General features: G+C 46.9%; 1 protein-coding gene across 29 annotated transcripts in view; it reads left to right on the top strand.

Moving 5' to 3' along the window:
• Positions 1–25,180, top strand: part of TCF7L2 (transcription factor 7 like 2) — a gene marked incomplete at its 3' end in the record, with an annotated part of 191,869 nt that overhangs the window by 57,708 nt on the left and 108,981 nt on the right. For 28 of the 29 annotated variants that reach the window (XM_084245715.1, XM_084245741.1, XM_084245743.1 and 25 more), the window contains one exon: positions 19,398–19,499. The exons of the other annotated variant lie outside the window; for it this stretch is intronic. In XM_084245715.1, the coding sequence (XP_084101841.1) occupies positions 19,398–19,499 (102 nt within the window). The remainder of the gene's footprint in view (positions 1–19,397; positions 19,500–25,180) is intronic. 29 annotated transcript variants of the gene reach the window in all.

Genomic DNA, 25,180 nt, shown 5'->3' with positions numbered 1-25,180 from the left:
ATCCGCCGCATCAACACAAAACATAGGAGACTTTAATGGGAAGGAACTTTAATAAAACTAGGAAACAATACAGGTAAGGCAAAGAGTCTAGTTTCTAAATGAAGCACCCAAAGTTACCCGTCCCCTCGTGGGTAAAACTCCATCCATATGGGATCGGCCCAGAACAAGGCCCCAAAGCCTGCTACAAGTCTAAAGCATCTTCCAGTGGGGACCCACAGCAAAGGGTCACAAACAACCGGACAAGCCCGGAAGGAAAAGAGCAAAATCAACATCAAGATAAAAGCTGCCATTGTCACCTCCCCACGGGTCTCACCCACATCTGTGTCACCCAGTTCACGACCAAAAGACAAGCACAGTTTCTTCACGTGTCTCTAGGCTCCATGCGCCTCTTCCAGGTCTCCTAGCTCCATCCTGCTTCCTTCCTTCCTCAGTCTCTTCTGCAGCTTCTCCTCTTCCTGCTCATCTCCACCCTTCCTTGGGTGGGGCAGGAACCTGGAACCTCCCCCTTTCCTGGGGACCACCCTGTTACATAGCCACTGAGACAGTGGAAGTTTTGGGGAACCCCGCTGCCCCTGACAAAGCCTGACTGGGACAAAGGGGCAGGGGGTTCTTTTGCACGGACCCCTTGTACCTGAGCTGAGGGGCAGTCTGGCCAGCCGGAGACGCCTCTCCTGTGCACCTGATGCCCTCACCTGGGAGGCATGCGCCCAGAAGACCATCCCGGGAAAGCATCAGGTTGTAGTGGAACCCAAGCATTCCTGTCCTGGTCGCCTCATTTGTCACAGAAAGGACAGAGAAGCCAAGTTTTTAATTGAATCTCATGCTGGACCTATTGGGTTTCATTTGCAAACAGAATTATGTTTATATTCATTTTACAGAAGAGAAAACCGAGGCTCAGAGAGGTTCAGTCTTTGGTCTTTAAAATTCTGCTTCTTTGCAAACCAAAAGTTGAGTGTATATGAGAGTGTATCCAAGGGTGTATCTAAGAGGCATCTAGTTGGAGAGAGCCGAGTAAGATGACACTTGGGCAGTGGACACATAGTTATAAGCAGGCCCAGCAGAACTCCTTGCTGCTAAGAGACATTGAGTAATTTAATTTGTCCCCTCCCCTCCCATTCCTTTCCCCTTTCTGCTGAGGAACAGATGCAGTATTCCTCTCGTCTGGGGGAGGGTACATTTCAGGACCCCCCGTGGGTATCTGAAACCTTGGATTGTACTGAATCCTATAAATACTGTTTTTTATTCCCCTGTACATACATACCATGTAAGATTTTAATGGCCACAACTAGTAATAAAATAGAATAATTGGAGCAGTTTGCTGCAGTAAAAGTTATGTGGTATCTCAGAATATCCTAAGTGATATTTTTGGACCTTGGTTGACCTGGGGACACTGAAACCACAGAAAGCGAGATTGCACGTAAGGAGGACCCAGCCGTGCCTTCCCGTCATCAGTGGTGGTGAAGATGCCATGAGCTCTGGAAGGCACGTAGTAGGTGCTCAATAAAGACAAGCCTCTCTTTCGACACAGCAGCAAGTGACGTCGCCCCGGTTGTTCTCTGCGTTCTGTTTGTCCTTTAGGCTTCAGGAACACTGCAGTGTGCCGAGGAGAGTCTTGTCAGGCCCTGGACGTGTTAGTAGAAAGAAAGGGGGCAGGCCAAGGGCTGGAGACTCAGCCTCTCTGGGGGCTTTATCCTGAGTCCTGTGTTAGTATCTATCTTGCTGGGGGACAATAGGCATCTGTGTCTTTCACTGTAAGCTTCCTGTGTGCCTCATATTTGCCAGCTGCAGTGCTAGGAGCCGGAGAAGGAGGTGAGCAGGACATGACCTTGGGAGGGAGCCATGAGAACCGGGAAGTGGAGAGAAGTTATTACAGGTGTGATGGTGGAACTAGGAACAGCCTTCAGATAGGACAAAGGATGAGGGACTTCTGGCACCAGCGGACACAGCAGGTGAGGTTTCGGCCATACTGACAAACCCAGAATGTGGGTCCTCCCTGCAAGGGAATGTTAAGTCCCCTCGTGGGACGGGAAAAAACATTGTTCCTGGTTTGTTAGAAAGACTGCCTAGCGACCTTTATTTATTTATTTATTTATTTATTTATTTATTTATTTATTTATTTATGAAGGCTTATTTATTATGCATACAAGAGCTGGGGTACAGGCCAGATGTGTGGGGGGTGAGAGGATTCACCAGAGACAGAGCAGGGAACAGAACAGGCAGACTGACCAAAATACATGGCTTCAGGGAGCAGCGGGCGAGTCAGGAGAGGTCTGCTGCGCCATGTGGGTTGCTCCCTGGCCGTCCAGGAATGGAACTCAGTGCTGCAGAGGCTGCAGATTGTTTCATAGATTGTGTCGTAACCCCATGCGACCCAGGATCTTTTTGGGGGGAGCGAGCGCCACGTGGCTCCACCCCAGCAAACATAATGAATCCGGTGAGTTGCTAACCAAATATAACCACCACCAAACTTGGCCTTTCACCTTTTATGTTGTACCTAAATCATAGCTTGTTTACAGAAAAATGTGCTCTTTGCAACTCTCAAGTGAAACATTTTCACTTTTAGATGAAAATAGTGCGCCAGGAAGTATAAAGCAACAAAGAACCGTCCCTCATCCTACCGCCTAGACAAGAGCCTTGTTGAGGGGCTTGGTTTTCTTTTACAAAGTGGTAAATAGGCAAGTGCTTTGGATAGATTGGCTTTCCAGGTGTGCATGTGGTCACGTGGCAGCTAACACTTTCTCACGTGGATTTCAGCCAGGCCAACACCTGGCCCCTAACAGAAAGCAAACCACTGGCTTGTCCGTGTGCCGGTGGCCCTCGGCTGGCACTGAGGGCGTGGCTGGCTTGACCGCTGAAGACTTGACAGCCCAGAACCCCATGCCTTGTCTTCTTTGTTGTAACCTTTGAGCTGGTGTCTGCTGCAGCGGTCACCTTTGCCCTTCCTTGAAAGCAGGAATAATAGGTGGTGAGTGGATGGACACCTCTTAAAACATTGGGAAGGGTTCTGGCCCCAGGGTAAGCTTTTTAGAGGTTAGATTGTGCCTGGTGTTTTTTTAACTAATGACTCTTCTGGACCTGAAGATAATAAGATCCAGGAGGGCGGCTGTGTGGCCTTAATGCTCACCTGAGGGGCCATCACCTGGAATGTCTGTGGCCTCTCTTAGGGGCCTGGGAATGCTGTTTTGATCAATATGGGGCTGAAAAGACAGAAAGACAGATGTAGTGGCTGATGGGGAGCCAGCTGAGAAGGTGGCAGGCGCCAGCGAGGGAGCGCACAGAATGGGTCCCCCAGCCTGCAGCCCAGGCAGTGTGTCCACTGTGTACCTAGTGCTGTGTCTCTTTCCTGCCTGGAAATGCAGGCATCCTGCCCAGCTCAGCTCTCCTCCTATCCTGGTTTTCTCCCTCTCACTCCCCTCCGGGGCTAGGGGCCCAGGTTGGCCATAACCTGCTGGGAGTTGGCTTTGCCGAGAATGTGCAAATAGCAAGTTCCCAGTGGCTGTGAGGCAACTGGATGCAGAGACACAACGCAGTCCTGTCATCATCATAACTTGTGTTTTTGTAATAATTTATAGTAGGTTTTTTCATCTTAGTATTTTTCAGCTACTTTACTATTTTATCTCGTTGGATCTATTAACCAGGGTGTGTTTGAGGACACACAGGAGGAGGAGGTGGGGTTAGAAGGAAGAGATGTAATCTTGAATGAATCCTGAAGCTCTTCTAGAAGCTGCCAAGTAGCTAGAAATGGCTCAGTGGCATATTTGCAGCCACCCTACGAGAGACTTGAGGGTGAAGGGACTTTTTTTTCACAATGAACTTGGGAGCAGTCAGCTGAAATCTGCCTGTCGGCATCCAGCAAGTTGGGCGAGAGCTAGGAATTTTCACTCAGGCATCCAAGTCTTAGACGCTGTGATCTTTCTCTTCTGTCTTCAGTACCCAGCCTAATGCCCCGGCAAAGAGCCGGCATCAATAAATATTTGTCGAATGTTAAATGAGGCTTAAAGAGACTATTCATGCTTGGCACAGGGGCATAGGGAGACAAACATGTTTCCTGCCCTGGTAACCTTCGCTTCCAAATCCTGTGACCTTGGGCGGGTTGCCTAAGCATTCCCAGCTCAGTTTCCTGAAAACTCATCTGAAAAATGGGTAAAGGACTTAGCAGGGGACATTGCCTTAAAGTAAGCTCTCGGATGTTAGCTATTTCTGCTACTTACTGGTTTTTTTTTCCTTCCACACTGCTTCCTTTTTTATTTCTACCTCCTAGAAAATAAATTTCCCACGACAGTCTGGTATTGAATAACCGTAAGGAAGAAAACATTCCCACCATTTTGCCAAAATCACCCAGTGTAACAAATGTTAACTCGACCGCGACAATGACGTGGTCCTAGAACCAGCGTTTCTCCAGCAGGTACGTAAGCAAGGTGCTGCTCTCCGCCACTCCCTGCAGCCAGCATTTGCCAACTCGGCTGGAGAGCGCTGCCTTTTCTCCTGTTTCACAGAAGCGGCAATTGAAACTCGGACAGGTGAAGTTACCTGCCCAAGGCCTCTAAGGAAGTAGCTGGTGGTCTGGGATTTAAACGCCAGAGTTGCTCTGACTCTAAACCACGCCGGGAAGTTCACTCCCCACACGTGTTTGTTCACAGCATCGGCATATCTCCTTGGCTCACATACTGCGGGACTTTTCTTTCTCCATTCTTAGAGTAGGTGGTCAGTGCTGGACGAAATTCACACTGTTGCTTGGACTGACCCAGGGACTGGCGCAGGTCCTCCAGTGGCTGACCCTGGCTTGTGGTAAGCCAGGGGCACCAGGGAGTTCTTTGAAACATCCTTCTCCCAACTGTCTATGCTTTCTGCAGGCAGTATTTTAAGCAACAGGTGAGGTGTTAAATCTATTGACATCTTCCAAGAAAGACAGAGGAAGGAAAAAAAAAATCAAGATATGGCCTGGGAGAATGATAGCAGGTTTTTAAAAAAGAGCCCTGTTTCCCCCCCCCCTTTTTATGCACCTGGTAGAACCTCTTTTTGGATGCTGATTTTGTGTGGTCGCTGGGTTGCCCTTGAGCAGCTGCTGCTGGGTCCAACCTAATGCATCACAGCCCCATGTTCTGTGGGCTTAGACCTGGTGTACTTTGCTGTCTGCAGAGCATGAGGGGCAAGAATCAGAATTCTGTGGAGTTGCAGCATTTACGTATCCTCTTTCAGTTGAGTATCAGGAGGGGAGGGACTCCGTGGATTATTAGCACACAGGCCTGTGGCTGAGTACCTGGAGGGGATCAGGAAAATGCCACTTAACCAGAGAGTGGAGTAAGTGGACTGGAGGGGTAGGGGGAAGTAATCTAGCGGCAAGGCTGGTTAACCAGGAATACTTTTGGTTGCTTTGCTTTGCTTCAGGCTAAGTGTTCATTTCCCTTTAAGCCCTGGGTCAGGCGTATATCTGGGGGATTGACATTTTGGGTGATTTAGCATCATGTAATTTCTTGGGAGTTTTATGTTGATGATACTGATTATATTAATAGCGATATAATAGCCAGCTAATAATATAATAGGTAGCATTTGCTATGCACTGACCGTGTGCCAGGCCCTGTGGCAAGCATCTGAGCCTTAGCAGAGCTCAGAGGTGGCTGTTTGTCTATATTTTACAGATGAGGAAACCAGTGCTGAGAGAGGTGAGATCCTTTGCCCAAGCCCACGCCACCTTTTTGCGTAGGTGTCTATGCTTACAGAACCCTGTTCTTTTGGGCATCTGCACTCGGCACGTTGATTAGGCACTCAGTAAACACTGTGGTGACAAGTGGAGTCAGGGAGCGGGGGTGTAAGCCACGTCTGAGCTGCCTCTGGTGGGGCTCTCAATGCACGTCACCCCCATGACCCGACTTTGCTGCTTTGAGTCCTCACAGTGTAGCTTCTGTTAACCCAGCGGGGGCTTGGTGGTCCAAAGGCCCGTGAACAAGGCGACTCTATACAGATGGGAACAGGGCCCCTGGGTGTTTCCTGGGCATGTTGGCATTAAAGGTGTAGTGTAAAGTGTCATTCAAGATAACCTGCTGAATTAGCATTTTCCCCTCTGAGTGTGGCGGTGTGTGACTTGACTTGTGCCCCTGTGTCTGCCGAGCAAGGGTGGCTGACTTTGGAAGCCCTTTAGGTTGGGATGACCATGTATTCACCTGGGCCTGAGCAGGGACCTCATCACATTGGCTTCCCCTCATTCAGGCGTTTGGGGGATTTAGACAGCTGATGTTGAATTCTCAAGGCAAAGTGCCGTTCCAGGGTACATAAAGAGAGGAAGAGGGATATATTTAAAATACGCAAATGAACAATTTCTTACTTCCCCATTTGCGTGTAGACAACAATGGCAGGTCATTATCAGCGGTTCTGTTTATCAGGCGCCAAACTCAGGGCCGCAGCTCTGTTGACTTACCGCATTTACTTACACGGATCACACGCTTCTCCTTCCTCCCTTTCAACTCCCTGCAATGAGGCTGCTTGCTCTATGAACACGAACCCACACTGCGGCATCTAGTTTGTTGTGGATGCATTGCTTATCACTCATTCACATCCTAAGAGAGAGGTGCTGTTGCTGCTTCCATGTTGATGTGCTCCCTTTACAGGTGAGGGCCCAGGGGCATCAACAGTCAAGAGTCATTTGTCCACCATCTCTGAAGCACCCAGACCCTGGATTTGGACACAGGCATTCCAGCGCCTGGACCTTGCTAACTATTCTGCTGTGCCATCTTGGTCTGAATTAGTGAGGTTTTGAGTTTATTGTTAACTAACCTGCTTCTTCTAGAACCTTCTATCAGCTGACTTCCTGAGTGGGAGATAACGTGGTGACCTCTGTACGCAGGATTATTTAAGGCTAAAAGAGAGAGCTGTGAGATATGTAGAGAGAGAGCTGAGTTCCTTCAGTGACTGGGCTCCAGTCCTCTTAGACTTGAGTCTTTGGAAGTTCCACCTGCCTTGGGTACCTTTTCGTGGTTGTCAAAAAACCAAGACCCCGACTCTCCAAAGATCCCTGGTTGCTCTCAAAGTGGAGATGGCTAGGTTCTGTGGTCAGGGCTGGTTGGGATTACAAATAAACTGAAGCCTGGGAAACTTTCTTGCTATTAATAGTACAGACCTTTGGGGGAGGGAATAACCAAACTTGATGCTGTTGGAATTGATTTTGCCTGTCCAGATGACATACTAATGAGCTAAGTGGTTAGCTTCAGATCGTTACTGCTCCTTCCCAAGCCAAGTTCTTTTAAAGTCTAAAACCACAAAAGCAGAGAACAAGTTTAGAGAGGCACGGTGGCCCTGTCCAGGGAGGGGCGGGTCACTGGCTGGGCCTTCCAATGAGAACGTGAAGGCCCTGCCTGCTTCATGATGACGGCTGTGCTGCCTGATTCCATTTGTTCAATGGGTGTCCCTTTTTTATTTTTTTTTTTGAATCTGGAATTTGATGTCTGTATTTTTGATGGGGGTATTTCTGTCTCTTCAATCTTTAGGTTATTTCAGAAAGTCTTTCTTCCAGCCCCTAAGGTGTCAGAGTGCCGCCAACCATTCTTCCTTCCTCCAGGGAGAAAGTGTCTCCCTTGAAACCCTGCTAGAGCTCTATCTCTTCAAACCACCCACATTGATAACCACGTCTATTGTCCTGCTGTTTGCTTCTTGGCATCTACTGGCCATTCTATGTATATGATTAAAAATACAAAACAACCTTCTATGTCCGAAGTGCCCGGAATATCCTGGTGTTTTGGAGGACACTTTGCAAGTGGACAGAACTGTATTTCCTTCCCCAAATGAGGTTATTGTGCTAGAAATATCTCCTGGTAGTTTATGAAAGGAAACCCCGGCCTGGGGTCACAGTTTCTCCTGCCTACAAGCCTGCTGTCTTGCCTGTTCTTTCTAGATCTTTCTCTTCCTCTTATCCCCCCTTCCACCCTGGTTGCACACCCCCAGTTTGGATCCCTGTTGAGGTGTGGGAGGGCGCAGACAGCCCCGCGTCCCCGTGAGGGTCTGAACAGTGTGGGGCTAAGGCCTCCTGTCCTCACTGGTCCCTCTGGAACCATAGGAAGGAATTTGGGGTATGGACTTCCTTGAGTGACTAGGATTAGGCCCGTAGTGAGGTCTGCAGTCAGAAGTGTGTGGGCAAAGGGAGCCATTGTGTGGGGCTGCTCGGGACAGAAAGCCGGCCTTCATCTTTTACTGTGCCTAGTGGACAATTGAGACATTCAGCTTATGTCTGAAAGGAAAATGGGCCGGAATGGTCGAGCAGACCCCCCAGACGAAGGCCTGTAGGAGCAGCAAATAGAGACAAGGATTACCAACAGGGGAAACAACTGGGCAGAGTCCTGGGAGAGAATGTTTATTTCCTTGCTCTCTAGGACGGATTTGGAAAGAGCCATAATCCTGGGTTAGGAGTAATTTGTTACAGCAAGACGATACTTGAGTGGCAGGCGGCTTCTGGCTGAGGCAGCGAGACTTGTGTGCAGGGGGGTCCAGAAGGTCAGCCTCACTAAATCTTCACCCTGGCTCCGGGGTTTGCTCCTCCCCAAGCAAAACTCACCAGAGGCGCTGCTGACCTTTGGGCTTCCTGGGCGTGGCCTCCCGGAGCATCGCCACATGCTTGTCACAGCGAGAACCAGACCGGACAAGAGCAGCTTGGACAGGGAGCCCTTGCTGGAGCCCTGACCTCTTCCCAGGGTGGCGAGGCGGGAGGGGGAGAAAATTGGAAGTGCAGCAAGGGTCAGGGTTTCGGGTGGATTTGGAGGACGTGAGCTGAGGTCTGTCTTGCATTTGGCTCCTCCGTGGACTGGCGCAAGTGTGCATTGCTCGTGCATTTGCTCAGTGCCTCGTCTTTCCTTGCCTTTTGTTACTGTGTGTGTGTGTGTGGGGGTGGTGGTGGTGGTGAGGAACAGGGAAGAGGGAGGAGCACCTAATTAGAAAAATCCAAGTCTGGAGAGCTCCAGGCCGAGGAGAAAGAAAGAAAGGGATTTTTAAAAGTTTTTGATTTAATATTTGCTGCCAGGTGGTGATTCAGGCATTTGAAAGGACTCTTCCAGGTCACCGGGACCCTCTGCTCTCTGACTCTGTACCTTTCAGACTTTATCTGATGGCCAGGTCCCTAACAATTTGAGTGGCAGACCTAGAGCTTCTGGTTTTTAAATCCTCTTAGCAGTTGAGGGAGAAATAGCAAATCTTAACGGTCTTGGCTCTAATGTCATTCTTTTCCCGTTGCTGCATTTTCACAGTTTATCCTTTGAGGTCGGACAAATGGTGAAGACGCTCAGTTGGGAGGCTTTGGGCAAGCGATCCCTTGCCCATTTTTTCGATAGAGAAACCGAGGTGCGGAGTGTTACGACTGGCCTGGGACCACAGCGGAGGGGAGAGAACGGCCCATGGGATTCCGGTTTCTGAATTGTTTCTGGTTCTGTTGACTCAGCTGCTCCACTCTGTGTGGTTTTCGACATATGCCTCGGAATAGATCACACACTTCTGTTCCTCTCCCCGTCCCTGTCTACATCAGCGCTTTTAATCCAGGGAGTACCCGTCTTGGGGACCCACTGGCATTGCAATAGTCACTCCCCAATGCCCAACATGACCACAGTCGCGTCTGGACATTGCTCATTTCCCAAGAAATGGGGAGAATATGATTAAAAAAAAAAAAACAAACAAAAAACACCAACAAAACAGTTCACTTCTTTTTTCTATTCATTCTTTGTGGATCCATGACTATGTTCTCCCTACTCCTCTGTCTCTGAATTGAATGTTAGAGCCATCAAGTCACTCGGTGTATTCTTTTTTCTGATTCATTTTGAAAATTGAGGTAAAATTCACAATCGTAAGGTTGTACTAAAAACACCACAATCTCATAGAGGCCATTTTCATCACTCACTCACTCCAAAATACCAAGCTGTACCCACTAACAGCCCTAACCCCTGTCCCCTCTGTTGTCTGGTACCTGACATCACTAATTTACTCTTTTTGTGGATTTGCCTATTCTGGATATTTCTTATGAAATAACCGTAAGTGTATACATATATAATATAATAGGTATATATTATACTTATTATATTAAGTATATATAATGTCTCAAGAGTTCTCTGTATTGTCACACGCCACTATGCGTTGGTTTTTACAGCCCAGTAACCTTCCACTGTGTGGATAGCACTGGTCCCCGGTATCCAAGGCCTTGATTTCAGTTACCCTGGGTCAACCATGGTCTGAGAATATGACTTACAATAAGAATGATACTGGTATTCCCCACTTTCGGAAAGTTTGAATTACGCTACTTGGCTTTTATGTAAGACCTTCATTTGTATCTGTTTTTGTTAACTGAAGGAAACTCACAGAGAATTTTCAGTTTTAGGAGAAAAGGCGAAAAAGTGAAAAGAGTGGTTAGTGTTTACTTTGCAGCAGCCTGTGATAGCAGCAGCCAGAACGGCCCCCCAAGCTCCTTCCCCGGGCACTGTCTTGCACAGGTGGTGCAGTTATCACACTACCCTACTTTTATTATGTGTGAGTGTTATTTTAGGTTTTACATGTTCTTTGGGATATGATTTGGTAAGTTATTTGGGGGAGATACTCAAATTTCTTGCCATATAAATTAATGGTGATTGTTTCTTTGCTTTACACCATTTCAGTAACAAAAGTTTTCAGAGAATGCTCTAGTTTTGGATAGTGAGGGAAACCCATAGTTTGAAAGCAAGAAAGAGAGACATCGCATAACTTTGGCATTCTTTTTCTTTCTTCCTTTCTTTTTTGGGTAATATCCAAAAGGGCAGGTTTATTATATATAAAAAGGAAAAGAATAAGAAGGATGCTTTTGCGGACACAGGCGAGCAGGAGAGGTGCTTTGGCATTTAACGTGATAATTTTTTTTAAAGATTTATTTATGCATGCAAGAACTGGGGTATAGGCCAGAGGCGCAGGGGCTGAGAGGAATCACCAGAGACAGAGTGGAGAGCACAACAGGTGGATTGACTGAAATACACTGCCAAGGAGAACAGCGGGTGAGTCAGGAGAGGTCTGCCGCACCATGTGGGTATCTCCCTAGCTGGAGATCGATCTCATGCTGCAGTGGCTGTGTATAGCTTCACAGTGCTGTGTTTAAACCCTTGCGCCACCAGGGATGCCCTATAATTGTTTTATTTGTTAGTGTTAATCTCTTACTGTGCCTAATTTATAAGTTCCATTTTAACATAGTATGTATATTTGGGGAAAAACAGTATTTATAGGACTTGATATTTTCCTCAGTTTCAGGCACTCATTGGGCATTCTTGGAAATTAAGTGGGGATGATTATCCCATTATTTATCCTTTCATCCACTGGGACTGGTGCACGCGTATCCCAGCACGCTCCATATTTGCTGCACTCCCCCGATAGCCACACACATCCCCCTCCGCCCCTCTGAGTCTCCCAGCATATTTCTTCAGCGTTCTTGTAGAACAGCAGGCAGCGCCTAAAACATTCCAGTGAACTTGGCCTCTATAAAGAGCAGTCGTAAAATGCTGTGGCCACTAGTAGGCTGTGTCGGGTCTGTCTCAATGAGAGGTACCTATTGAGGCTTGCCAGCATTTGTGAGGTGTCAGTTACCCTCAGGGGGTGAGGGGAAGGGCTTGTTTACAAGAGGAAGAACTGGGGACTCCTCTGGAGTTCCCCTGACGGCTTCATGTGCTTGGACCCCTGGCTCAGGGACATGGGCGTTTGTGGCCAAGTTCACACTTGCTTGGAATCCACAGTCTCTTGTGGGGAGCTCAGTCTTGGAGCTGCCTGGAGACTTGGAGATGGCTCAGCTGGGGCTGCGGCCTTCTCCAGATGGCTCAGACTTCGTCTTTGAAGTTGGTGTCCCACCAGCTCCCAGGTGGGATTAAGCCCCCTTGCTGGCCATTTTCACCCTCCCCTGGAGGGCACCCATGGCATCTTCTGCGCATACTCTTTTGGGGGAGCTTTGGGGAGTTCTAGCTTAGAAATGCAAGATCTGGCTGCGTTCTGGTGGGAGTCCCTAGAGACTGAGTGACTGAAGTCACTTCACGTTTCTCTGTCTCACTTAATTTTTAAAGTGGGGATGAGGTGATCTGCTTTGACCCCCTGAACGAGGTATGTAGTGATAATCAATGTGGAGAGTTAAAAGAGCTTTGGGAAAGTAAGATAGAATCTGCAAATGTCCAGCATGCTCATTATGGATGCGATCCCGTTCTCAGAGTTTGTGCTAAGAACTCACCCTCAGGCCCCCGGACCCCCTGGCAGAGGCTGTGACCTAGCAGGTCTGGAGAAAAGGATCTAAACAGACCAGTGAGGATGGGGACAGTCGAGCCATGTCTCCAGCACTAATTAAATCTTGATAATGTTTTACTTACTTTCCTGTGTCAGTCCCCGCACCATTCATTAGCCTGCTGTCCCACTGGCTGGGTCTTACTAGGCTTCTGAATGGCCAGTCCGCATGCGACACAGAGCATATACTCAGTCAGTGCTGCAGGAATCCTCCCCTTAAGAATGGAAAGGCACTTTTGGGATCATGCCCCTCAATTTCCTGCTATAGACTTAAGCCTGGAATGGGGAAAAGGCCGCCCATTGAAGAAGTGAAAGGGATTACCCAGATGTAGTGGCAGAGCTGGGCCTGGAAAGTAAGTTTCCAGGCTCTTCCTTTCTCTGTATGATTCCCTGGACCACACAGTCAAAATTTTAAGTGCTTTTTTTGGGGGAGAGTGCAAGGAAGGCCTGGGCCCAGCCCGAGGGGCCCATCTGGGCAAGAGAGGAAGGGCCTGGTGAAATCATATCCAGGTGGTGCTTCCAGCAGCCGCTCGACCATAGCCTCCCTGCAAACCACTGACCTGGAAAATGCGAAAATATCTCAGGGACAAGGAGAGTTGGCGAGGCAAAGAAACACTGCATCCGTGCATCGCAAATTTTGGTTATTGGATTTTTTTTTTTTGCTATCTGCTTGTTTTCCCCTGCCAGTGCTGGCCTCAGTTGTTCTGAAAGAAAGACTTTTCTCCTAGCTTTGGAGAATAGTTTAATGTTGGAGACGGGAGAGGAGAGATGGCAGATACTAGAGGAGGGCTTTCATTCCTTTGGGGACATTGAGACATTGTTCCCTTAGCTGTGCCCTTTGACACCCCATCCCTGGTTGGGGTTCAGGCAAGATGCCTTACAGTGGATCAGGGAACTGAGGACCGTAAAAGGGAGTTTGAAGGGGAGCCGGGCTGATGTAGAAGCACCTGGCTGGTGTGGAGCCCCCAATACTCACCTGGCCCCGGGGACCTCAGTGACCTCAGTGACCTCCGGCAGGCAGTTGCTCTCCTGGCCTCACTTGGTCCTTGGTTCAATGGAGTTGTGACTTTCTGCCCATTCATTTCATAGGGTTACTGTGAAATGTGTAGGTGAACTCTGAACTACTCTTAAGTGGAAGGCATCCATCCCATTAGTGCCCTTTAGACCATTGTCCTTGGGAAGGAAATGGTTAACTATAATAGGACTTCATTTAAAAATCTTACCAGGACCAACCCATAGAGAGAGGGGATAAAACTGTCACTTGTTGTTTTACAAGTGATAATACCCCTACCTGCTCCCCCATCTTTTTTTTTTTTTAAAAAGATTTATTTATTTATGCATACAAGAACTGGGGTACAGGCCAGAGGTGTGGGGGTGAGAGGATTCACCTGAGACAAAGTGGGGAGAACAGGCAGATTGACTGAAAACACTGCTGAGGGGAACAGTGGGTGAGACAGGAGAGGTCTGCCGCACCATGTGGGTAGCTCCCTGGCCGGCTGGGGATTGAACTCGTGCTGCAGAGGCTTCTGGATAACTTCATAGTGCTGTGCTTAACCCCTTGCGCCTCCACGGAGGCCCCCACCTTCCTTTTAGGTGAAATAATGGGATAGTGACTTTAAGGGAAAGATTTCTGATTCCTATGATGTTTGCTTTTTTTTTTCCTAAAATAAAGTCACTCCTATCATCGTATTGAATTTTTGCTGTGACTTGATTCCGTCTCTATTTCAGTGTACTCAGCCTTCCCAGGTCTTTGGCTTTTTTTTTCCCCTGGTAACTATGGTACCTACTCCTTTATGTTAAATCCCAATCAGCAGAAGCCACATGCTCCTGCATTTTCTCTCTTCGTAGTTATACTTTATAGGCAGGCAGTGCCTCTGTAAATAGAGCCCGCATCTTAGGGTCTGTGTAGACTTTTGAAAAGCAGCCATTCCTGGGCTGTGTCTTAATCTAGGCCAGGGCAGAGCAGTTCCCTCTACCTTATGCAGCATCAGACCCATTTTGCGTGGAGGACCTGAGGATCCTGTGGATTCCAAAAAGACTTCTGTAGTTTCATGGGTTTCGCCGTTTGGGATGTGTGGTCCAGGCTAACTTCTAGCAACCTTGGCACCTATGTGTGACTTGTGGGTAGGACAGTCACACCTTCTGACATTTTAATTATTCTGGATAAATTGGGATCCCCTGGCGCTCCGGGACAAAATGACTTCTTTGTAGGACTGAATTTTCTGTCTTCTGTTTCTGAGAAATAAAGTCGGTACAGAAGGAGGCAGCCAGGGCTGTGCTGTAACAGACCTGTGAGTGTGGGGGCGGGAGGGGTGTGCCTCCTGAGAAATGGGTGTGCTCTTGGCATCCTGCTTGTGCTTTAAGTTCCTCTCAGGACGAGTGGCAGCTGGTGGCCGACTCTTTTGTCAAGTCCAGTGACATGAACGCCGTAATCCTGGCTCTGCCCTGTTTGTGCTGGTGTTGCTTGGCCCCTGACGAATCTGCACAAGTCGCCTCGAGGAAATCAGGACTTGGGATGTGCTAGACCGTGGCTGGCAGGGGCCTCAGTCTGGAGCCTTGGGCAGAGTATCGACTTTCCGTTTTATAAGAAACACAACGTGTACAACTTTCTGGCACTCGTGAGCTGGGAAGACGTAGCAGTCAGAATCTATCAGGAGGATGGGATCCAACTAATTGGAATTCTTGTAAAATGAATTTTCCTAGGGAAAGGCACCCTACTGAGAAAGAGCTTGGATTGAAAAGACGGTCTTTGTTGTTTGGATTTTGGTAAAGGCAGGGAAGTTAAAACTTAAAATCAGCCCTTTTCCGCATGCTTGCCTTCCTGAAAACCCTTGTTTTCCAGAAGGGATGGATAGCATCTCTACCCAACAGTCTGTTTGGCCCCCCGGAACACCTCTGCCTGCCCCAAACTCCCCTTTCTCCTGAGCCTGTGGCTAATGCTGTCTGTTTGTGGGAGGTGGAGCTGACCCTCTGGGCTCTGTTCTGGCCTCCCTATGTGTGGAAATGGTACATGACGAGACTTCTGGACCCAGAACGTGGTTCTTCCCCCACGACCTGAGGACTGTCTGCCTGGGGCGCGTTTGGGGGTGACTTGGTGACATGGGATATACTGCCGGGGCCTCCTGGGAAATGGGTGAGAGCTATAAAACATGTGGACCTTTTCCAGTCAGAATTGCTCAGGGATTTTCTAACTTCCATTTTGGAAAGAAGGGGTAATTATTTCTGGGAGATTGTGGTCAGGTGGTTAGACCTTGTGACTGGAACCCACAACCAAAGTGCTCAGATGCTTTTCCAAGCTTTCCCCCCAAAGCTGGAGTCTGCCAGTGACCATTCAATCCCAAAATGGTGGCTTTAGGCCCTCAGACATGCTTCCCTATGGGATCGTGTTTGGCCGTCTGGATGTGAGGCCCAGTGAGGGAAGGACACGCACTCCTGTGGCCTGGTCCTCAGGTTGCTGGAAACATCCAAGCCAGGGATGGCAAACTACAGCCCTCAGGCCGGCACCCACCCGCCCCCTGCTTTTTGATAACGGGGGAGATGAAGGAGGAGAAATTAGAGATGCGAACCCTTTTCTTTTTTGTTGACAATTTAACCGACTTTGAAACCATCTCTTTAGGCCATAGGTGTATGCCCACAGCTCCAAAGCTTAACTTATGCTCCCTGAGTCTTATCAAAAAATACAATTGGGGGGAAAACCCTAATGGGCCATGAGCAGAACGCTATTATTAAACAAAGGGTGAAACACTTAGACCAAGATGGCATTATAATTTATTGTTATTATTATTTGTAGAAAAGGAAAGTCAAGTGGACTCCATTTCAACAGTTTTCAATGCAGGAATTCCCACAGCTCCACTTGATTGCAGTTTGTTGAAAAGTTGAATGTTTTTGTAGGCAATTCATAATTTCCACATTGAGCAGCCTAAGAGGAAGAGAGCGGAGCCCAGTGTTGTTTTTATAGCGGGATGGTGGGAACTTACTTGCCCTTCCCTAAAAGGATCCAAAACCGACATTGAACTGTCGGGAAGAGGTGGCCTGGCGTCCTGGCCTGTTGGTAAATCTGAGCTGCCTCTTTCTTCAGGTCTTCCTTTCAGATCCAACAGAATAGAATTTCCTGCTGCTAAATGTCTCCAGGAAGGAAAAGATTTTCCTCTAGGCTCTAATAGGACCTAATTTCCTTTTTCTTCCCTTTATTTATTTATTTTCCCTATTAATAAGGACCAATTGTTAAAGATGAAGGAACCTGGGAAACCTATCACTTTTGCAGGAGGTTAATAACTTCCTTTAAAAAATCCTGACATAATCCTTATTTCCCCAAAAGGAGCCTCGGCAGCCTGCATGCCCATCCAGATCCACGGGATGGGCATGGATTTGTGGGGGCTGTTCCCTGGGATCAGGTTGTGTCGCGAAGGACAGGCTGGGCCATCACCTTTGGAGTCCTGGCAAGTTGGGGCCCTGGCGATCTTCCTCCACCATCTGGACTTGGTTAGCTCTCTCTGGGCAGCGAGGCCGAGTCTCATTTCCTCCATCCAGTAATGTTATATAGGCAGTGATCCTGGGCTGCCCTAACATAATTGAAAATTATGTGTATTGTAGGCTCGGAGAGCTGAAATGTAGGCTCATAAAAATATGCGGTGCAGGTAGCCTGCGGAGATTGGGTATGGCACACAATGAAGCTTTTATGTAAAGTAAGAATTACAAGGCTCTGCGTTAATATTACATTATGGGTATGACAGTTCTTGGGTGGGGTCCTCGGGGCAGGTCTGTCACCTTAAACAAAGCCCAAATTTCCTAATTCTGGGGACCTGGAATTTGGACACCATCAAATCAGTTTTGCGGGTGGTTAGAGATGAAACCTTGTCTATCAATCCAGCCCTCAACACTGAAGGTAGCATGAGGTGGCGTGTGTGGCGCCTCAGCTTGGTGTTTTTCTCTAGGTTTTTGTGAGAGGGAGAGATGGTCCTTGGGAGGTGTCCATTTTGGTTGGCTCAAGGCAGGGATTGTATTGAGTGGTTTTGACCAACATGGCCCATATATTTATATGACAGATGAGGATGGGAAGTAGCCAAGGGTGGCACAGGGCAGATAGTTCCCGAAGCTTGGGTCATAGGTTGGGGGTGGGGGTCATGGACACTTCACTGGCTGACACTTACTTTGGGATGCTGCTGTTCTTGAAGGAGGTATTTGGAAATGGATGGTCATAGGGGTGACTCTTGGGTGACCACTGATGTTACCTTTTGGGTTCCAGAATCCAAGGACCCCTTTGGTACTTGGGATACTGGTTCAGACACACCCCATCCCAGGGAAGGCAACCCCCTCAGTTTACGGATAAGAAATTAAAGATTCATAGAAGTCAAGGATTTGTTGCAGGAGCTTGTGGTGAGTTACCAGAACTGGCAACTACGTTTGCTCACCACAGGAAGCTTCTGGGTAAAAGCTCTGAAGTCCAGAAGTTGCTCCAACTTGGCACAGATCCAGGTTGGGAAAATGATTGAGAACTTTGCAGGTGGCTCCCAGGCCTGGCTTCTCCAGCTTAGGGAGAGCTGAGCTTGGTTGTGACTCCCGGGCACAGCTGCGTCTTTGAGGAACCTGTGGACAAGCTTTTGGATGGCTCCGCCCTTCCGTCTCACATGGGCTTTGAGCAAACCCTTTCTCCTTTCTGGACTCACCATTGCTATTGTTTTTATTTCTGTTAAAATCTTTCCGACTTGGGCCTCTCTGTTGGCGCAAGGGGTTAAGCACCACACTATGAAGCAATCTGTAGCCTCTGCAGCATGAGTTCGATCCCTGGCTGGCCAGGGAGAAACCCACATGGTGCAGCAGACCTCTCTGTCTCGCCTGCTACTCCCCTCAGCAGTGTATTTCAGTCAGTCTGCCTGTTCTGCTCCCCACTCTGTCTCTGGTGAATCATCTCACCCCTTTGCATCTCTGGCCTGTACCCCAGCTCTTGTATGCATAAATAAATAAATCTTTAAAAGAATTTTTTTTCCTGACGTAATACCTTCCTGTGCTCTTTCTCAGAAATGCCTTCTCTTTCTTTGCATTCCCCGGGCACAGCTCTCTGAGTCTCGGCCACAGTCTCACCACATTCTAGCCTGACTTACTGGGTGGGTTGGCTCTGACATGTGTAGAAACTCCCTGGGGAAGAATCTTTGTATCTCCAAGAAGGCAGTACCCACACAACCTCTAATCAGTGTTCACTAAGTAAAGTTTTCTGTAGACTTAACAATAAAACTAGTCATTTACTTTGCTTTAGCTCCTTGAAAAGACCAAGATGGCTCCTTACATACCCTTCAGGGTTACCTGGTGCTTGAATCAGTTGTCTTCAGAGGCGGAAAGCCCGCCTTCTGAATCCTTATTGTGTCTAAGTTTCCTTAGGTTGTCGGAAGATTTCCTGAGTGAAACTGGTGTGATGTCGCCAAAGTCAGATTTGAAGGGGCTGCATGTGCATCTGTTGGACACCCCTGAGAGCGGGCAAGCCGTGCTACCTCAGTTTCCCTTCTCTGCACACTGGGGAGCTGATCGTTTGACAGATCAAGTCCCTCTGAGAGTTTTTCTAGAAATCGTTCCTTTTCTTCCCTTGTGCCATGGTTTATCTTCTAACCTCAAGCTGAGTTAGCAAATGGGCTTGAACCTTTGAGTCCATCTCTGTGTTAAGCCCGTGCACATTTAAGGATTCTTCTGGCCTTCGAGATGGGTGTCAGAAGGGCACTGAGACTTGTTTGGGCATCTTCTACCAAGGAATGTTTTTGTTTGGTAAGCATGAGGCTTGGGTGAGGAGTTCCATCTTTCTCCTAGCTCCTACTAGAGGACAGTTGCTCTTGTACAGCTGCCAGCTTGCTTGAAACTGAAGGAGGGTGGCATTTAGAAGTGAAGGTCGCTGAAAGAGCAGTTTCAGAATGGATGGTTCTCCTGTGCTCATCTTACTGTTACTTCCCAGTCGTGGGGACCCACCTACACGTCTTAGGACACCCCCTTTGTGAAACTCCTTCTGGCTGCGTTCCCTCCCTTCTCCCTTCCCACCCCTTCTTCTTGCTCCCCTCTGAGATCTGAAGCCAACCTGTGATTTCAGTTTCTGATGACTCTTGGGCTAGCTGTTTACATTTGTTTTTTAAATTCATTGTTCTCCATGTTCGTTTTGCTTCCTCCAGTATCTCCAGATGAAATGGCCACTACTTGATGTCCAGGCGGGAACCCTCCAGAGCAGACAGGCCCTCAAGGATGCCCGATCTCCATCCCCAGCACACATTGTCGTGAGTGACCAGTTGCTGCCTTTTTAGGGGGGAGTGGGGAGAGGTGAAGAAAATCCTCTTTTGTTGATAACAGGCCTTGTTTATCAGTTTTTCTTTTTTAAAAGTATTATTTGGGGGAATATTCTTGGATATGGTTTATATCTGTGAGCTGCTTGTTTTCTGTCCTTGAACCTTAGTGGTTGTAACTTACCTGGAAATTTCCCAGCCCTTCTCACCAGTGTCTCCCCAGTACTGGGTTAGAGCGTAGCCTTTCGGGCTTCACTTCCTAGGGTACAATCACCGTGGTTTGGGGAGACAGGAAATGGTATTGAAGCAATCTAAAATAATATAAGGCCCAAACCCTTTCCTGAAGACCTCACTCAGGGAAGGGGAGTTGTAAAAGAGAGGAGTAGAAAATGCAAAAGGGAAGAACTGGACTCGAGACTTACCAATACCCACTGTACGCCCAAGTTTTCTGAAGTGTTGGAAAGTAACTTTCTACACTGACATCCAAAAATTTTCATCTGGGCTGATTGATTGTAAACCTAGGGTAGGAAATGAATGTGGAATGCTTAAATTTAAGCTTTGCAAGGATTTGAAAGCGTGTGGGTTTAATAAAGGAAACATTTGTTTTTAGTACTATGAGACTACAACATAGTGTGTGTCTACATTTATTTTTAATACACTTTCTTAGGATTTGGTAGGCTCTGAAAATAGAATTTATAAATTAACCTCTTGAGACGATAACTTAGCCTTATTAGAATAGTCTGCCTGTATATTTGTATCATGAGCTGGACTTCCTAGTTTTGAAATAGTTTATGGAAGACATATTTTCATAATGAATGTGTGACAGGTAGAATTATGCAAAGCATGAAACCATTCACGTATTTTAAGTATCACAAAATGTTATGCTTTTAATGTATTTTGCCTCTATGCTCCTTGCAATTTCTAAAGTTGGCAAAATGATTTTCTTAAGTAGAAACCTCCTTAAGATAGACTGTGTCAAATTTCAGGCAACTGCCTCCTTATTTTGTAGCTTGCTATAATTGACTATATATTTATTTAATGAATTATGCCTCTGTTACATGATTATTAAACACATCTATGTGTTGTAGAGATCACAGAATTGATTTTCGTGAAACCACATCTTGAATCATCATCTGTGAAAACGTCTGATAAATTCTTACGTTATAAATGAGGCAGATAGAAAGATGCTGACATTTTCCAGAAGCTTCCCCATTCTCCAACCCCACAATAAACTGGATGCTCATAATGACACATGCTCTTGCAATGTAAAGATTTCAGGGCTGAAGTGACCTTAGAGCATCAAGGCCCAAAGGAAACAGGCCCAGATATGTGTGCCGTGAACTGCCCAATGTCACACACCGCGTAGTGACAGAGCAAGGACTGGACCCACTTCTCTGTCCCTTTCTCGGGCCTGGTTGACATATTTGTGCCCCAGGGAGTAGAAGGGAACTCCCCGTGGCTGGTTCTGTTTTGCGTACTAACAATTGGGTCATGGTGTAGACTAGGTTGGCTTGTGGCTCATGCAGTTTTCTCTTAAAAAAGTGGATGCCACACAGTGAAAGTGTTTTAACAATAGACAGACATTTTTAAAAACATGTTAGCTTCAGAGTCCTCGAGAGTAAAATGAGGAAGCCTGTCTGGTTCACTTTTCTCCCTCTGAGTTTCCCAATGTGGGTCTGGGCTTTGAAATTTGTTTCTCTGATTTGGAAATGCTTGGCAGGGCTGCCCACATTAAATAATTTTTTTTCAGCTTCAGGGAAAGGATGTTACCTTTAAAATCTGCTGGAGACTTTTACTTCCTCTGACTGTGAGGGTCTTATGAGAGATGAGGGTCTTAGAAGAGATCAGAGTGGCCCACTTGTGGGTGTGGCTTGCAGGGTCAGGCCCCCGTGCAGGTGAGCATCACCTCCGTGTGGGAGTGCAGGGGTGTGCATTCAGAGACAGAAAGGAGCCCACAAGAATAGTTGCCACAGTTTAGGCCCTAAGCACCTGATTTTGGAGGTGGTACGTCATTTTTGCAGCGCCAATCTGGAGTTTGGCCAAAGGAGGAGCAAAGGGTCTGAAGTTTTGTTTTCTTTGCTGTTTATTAGAAAGTGGCATGTTTACCATAGCCACCACGTTGGGGCACACCACATGCCTTAGGATGGAGCCCCTCGTCCAAAGGTGCCACAGCTGGCAGCTGTGTTTTCCTCTTTTGTGCTTTCTGCCCTGTTCCCCAGGACCTGGGGAATGCTGTTGCTCTCGGAGCTGGAGAGAGAAGAGCCTTAAGCTTGAACTCAGGGAAACCGAGTTCATGAAATGCTTCATGCTCGTGGCAGCTGAATGGTGTCTTCGGTCTGAGTCAGCTCACTAGTTGTGCATTTCTGTGCTCTGATGCCAGGACAAGGAGGGGTGCTGGGGCTGGTCAGTTAGTGGAGGGAGGTGGGAAAGTAGGGGAGAAGAAAGACTCTTGGCTCATCTGTTCACACACAGTTTTGGGGACCCTGGAGTCACACAGGTTGGCATTGTAGATTGATACTTTCCTTTTCCCTGGACTAAGGCGACACATTGACCAGACACCATCCTTGCAGGTGAAGCGCGTCTGTATTGGTAAAGTGAGCTTTTTGCATCACACGCATTGTCATTGGCATCTTTGTCCAGCTCAGCACTGGTCAGAGAAGCCTGTGTGGCTCTCGTTCAGATTCACCGGCGAATGCTAACTGTTCTCCAGACGCGGGGGCCCCCCTCTTTACATTTTGTTTTCCGTTCTTTTAAATAAAACCTTGTAACATCACAGTGTTTCATCAGACATGTTTCAAAATAATTGTCTAAGGGTTGCTTCCTAATTTCTCTGAACTTTGGATTTATTATCATTTGGAGGCCAAGCTGTTTCATAATTATTTCTGATGTTTTATTTTTAAAATAGAGAAGTGCTCAGTATTTGCTAGTACCATTAGACTCTTAAGTATCACAGGTTGCCAGGAAAAGAATTTTCTCTGGTGCTCCTTTGGGGCAGGAATTTCACATGGGAATTTAAAGCGTTTTGTTGAAATATTTTAATCTGATTGGTTTTTTTTTTCCCCCATGTGGCATGTGGGTTAGCGCATTATAAAAAATGGAATAAATGCTCTTAACAAGTGCAGTTCAGTTGATTAAATCATATTTAAACGAAGACAGGTCCCACATACTTTAGTTCCTGTAACTGATGCAATATCAATTTATTATAACCCAGAGCTACTAATCTATGTTCAGAAGAGAGAGGAAATTATTTCCAAGAATGATGTCTTGATTTTTTTCCAAATGGCCAAAAAATTAGGAACTTACACAACAAATCCTTTTCTCCCTTCTTCTCCCCCTTATTTCCTCCCACAACCCCCAGAAGTCCATTGGCTTCTTCTAAGTTCACATAGATATTCATGTTTCCTCCTCTGTGGTATTTTAAACATTTGTATTCTTACTCCTTTGCTCTTCTTTCCCCTCTTACGAAACCAGTTTGGAGCAGCTGGGGCATGCTAAGTGGTGGTTGGTAAGCTGAGGGGTTAGGAGCTGTTCCCTGGACCCCACCCCCGGTATCTTTCCTGACAAAGACTTTCATTTAGCTTCCTTTGTACCCGGCAAGAAAAGATTCTGTACCAAAAATGGTGGTATTTTGGTGTAGAGTATGTCTTAACGAAATGGCAAAAAGCTTCAGAACTTCTTACCATTTTATCTTGGGGGTTTCCTTTTGAAGTTGATGTGGAATGTTACCTTGGGGTGGATTTCTAGTAGGTCTTGGTCTTTGGTGTGTTTTGTTGTGTCATAACTTGGAGATGTGGGATAAGACAGCCAGAATCCCAAGTAATAAAGCCAGCCAGACTGCCATGGTAGACTTTTCTGTTGTTAGTGCTTAAATATAAAAAGCGAACAGAAAGCTCTTAGGAAATGTCGTGTGGTGTGTAGAATTTCTGACAGGCTGTCTTAGCTGAGCATTTTCCAAGTGGACTTTGAGGACACCACGAGCCTTCAACTTTTTCTATCTGAAGAGTTTGGGATGGGTAGGGGCATCTATTTGGAATGAATAACAAAAAAAACTACTTTGAACTTATCCTTTTGGTTATTAAATCAGGTGAATATTTTTGATGGGTTACTTGACTTGGCCAGACACCTGTGGGGAGTTGGTGCTGCTGGGCGGCTGAGTGCTAGATGCTGAGGCCCAACAAACTGTCTCAGATCCTACCTGTGTGTGGGCGAGGCCCTGGGCCAGGTGTCATGAGGAGATCAGGACCCATGAGGGTGGGAACAGGGAGGTGGAATTTCCACTGAGAAGCCGGTGAGGATGAGAGGCCTGGATATACCCCTGAGGAAATAGCATTTAAGATGAGATGTGAAGGGTTGATTGTAGGTGAAGGTATGGGTGACAGGGTGGGAGGTGTGGGAGAGCATTCCAGGTAGAAGGAAAAACATGTAAGAAAAAGAGCTTGTTTGTGAGAGAAGCAGAAAGCCAGCTGTGGGTGCAGGTGGTGAGGGCCCAGGGAGAGTGGCCTGGGGCAGGATATGGTAAGGATTTGGTGTCTAATCCTAACCATGGTGGGAAACGATAAGCAAACACGATTGTTGTTTACCTCATGTGAAGTTGCTAGCATTGTGGACAGTTTGAAGGGAACAGAGCAGAGCTTGGTGGGTGAGATGCCGGCACTGAGGGACCAGGGGAGTTGAAGGTTGGTAGATGGTGATCTCCCCTGAATGGGTGGGACGTATTGGAGGAGGGCCACATTTGGGGTGGAAGGAGGAGTTGTCTTTTAAATTTTTTTCATTTCAGCTTTATCGAGGTACATAACCTTGTATAAGATTAAGGTGGACAAGGTGTTCATTTGATACATATTGCAAAGTAAAGTATGGGACCACTGTAGCTTTAGGGAACACCTCCATTATGTCACATGGTTACCATTCATATTTTTGTGGTGAGAACATTCAGGATCTATTTTCCTAGCAATTTTCAACTATATAATCATAGTGTATTGTTAATTATTTTCTCTGTGCTTTACTTTTGTCCCCCAGAATTTATTCATTTTATAAGTGGAAGTTTGTAGCCTTTGATCCACATCCCTTTCCTTCCCTCCCTCTTTTTATTTTAGGTTCTACACATCTGTGTCACACACAGTATTTGTCTTTCTCTGACTTACTTCGCTTAGCAGAATGCTCTCAAAATTGAACCTTGTTAATGCATATGGCAAGCTTTCTTCCTTTTTCATGACCGAATAATATTTCACCTTGTGCATGTTTTACTCATTCCTCTGTCAGTGGACACTTAGGTTGTTTCCGTATCTTGACTGTTGTGAATAATGCTCATAGGAGTGCCAGTGAACTTGGTAGATTAGAGATCTTTTTGAGATACTGCTTTTGTTTCCTTGGAGTATATACTCAGGGTTAGGATCATTGGATCTTATGGTAGTTCTGTTGTTAATTTTTTGAGGAACCTCCATACTGTTTTCCATAGTGGATGCATCAATTTACATTGCCACCAACAACACACAAGGGTTTCCTTTTCTCCACATCCTGGCCAACCCTGTCATCTCTTATCATTCTGATGATAGACCTTCTCACAAGTATGAGGTGATAACTCATTGTGGTTTGATTTGCATTTCTCTGATGATTAGTAACATTGAACAGCTTTTCATACACCTGTTGGACGTTTGAAATCTTCTTTGGGAAAAGTT

The sequence above is a fragment of the Talpa europaea genome (assembly GCF_964194135.1).
Source record: "Talpa europaea genome assembly, chromosome: 10".
Taxonomy (NCBI): Eukaryota; Metazoa; Chordata; class Mammalia; order Eulipotyphla; family Talpidae; genus Talpa; species Talpa europaea.
Note: the sequence above shows the minus strand (reverse complement) of the source record. Positions and strands in the feature narration are given on the sequence as shown.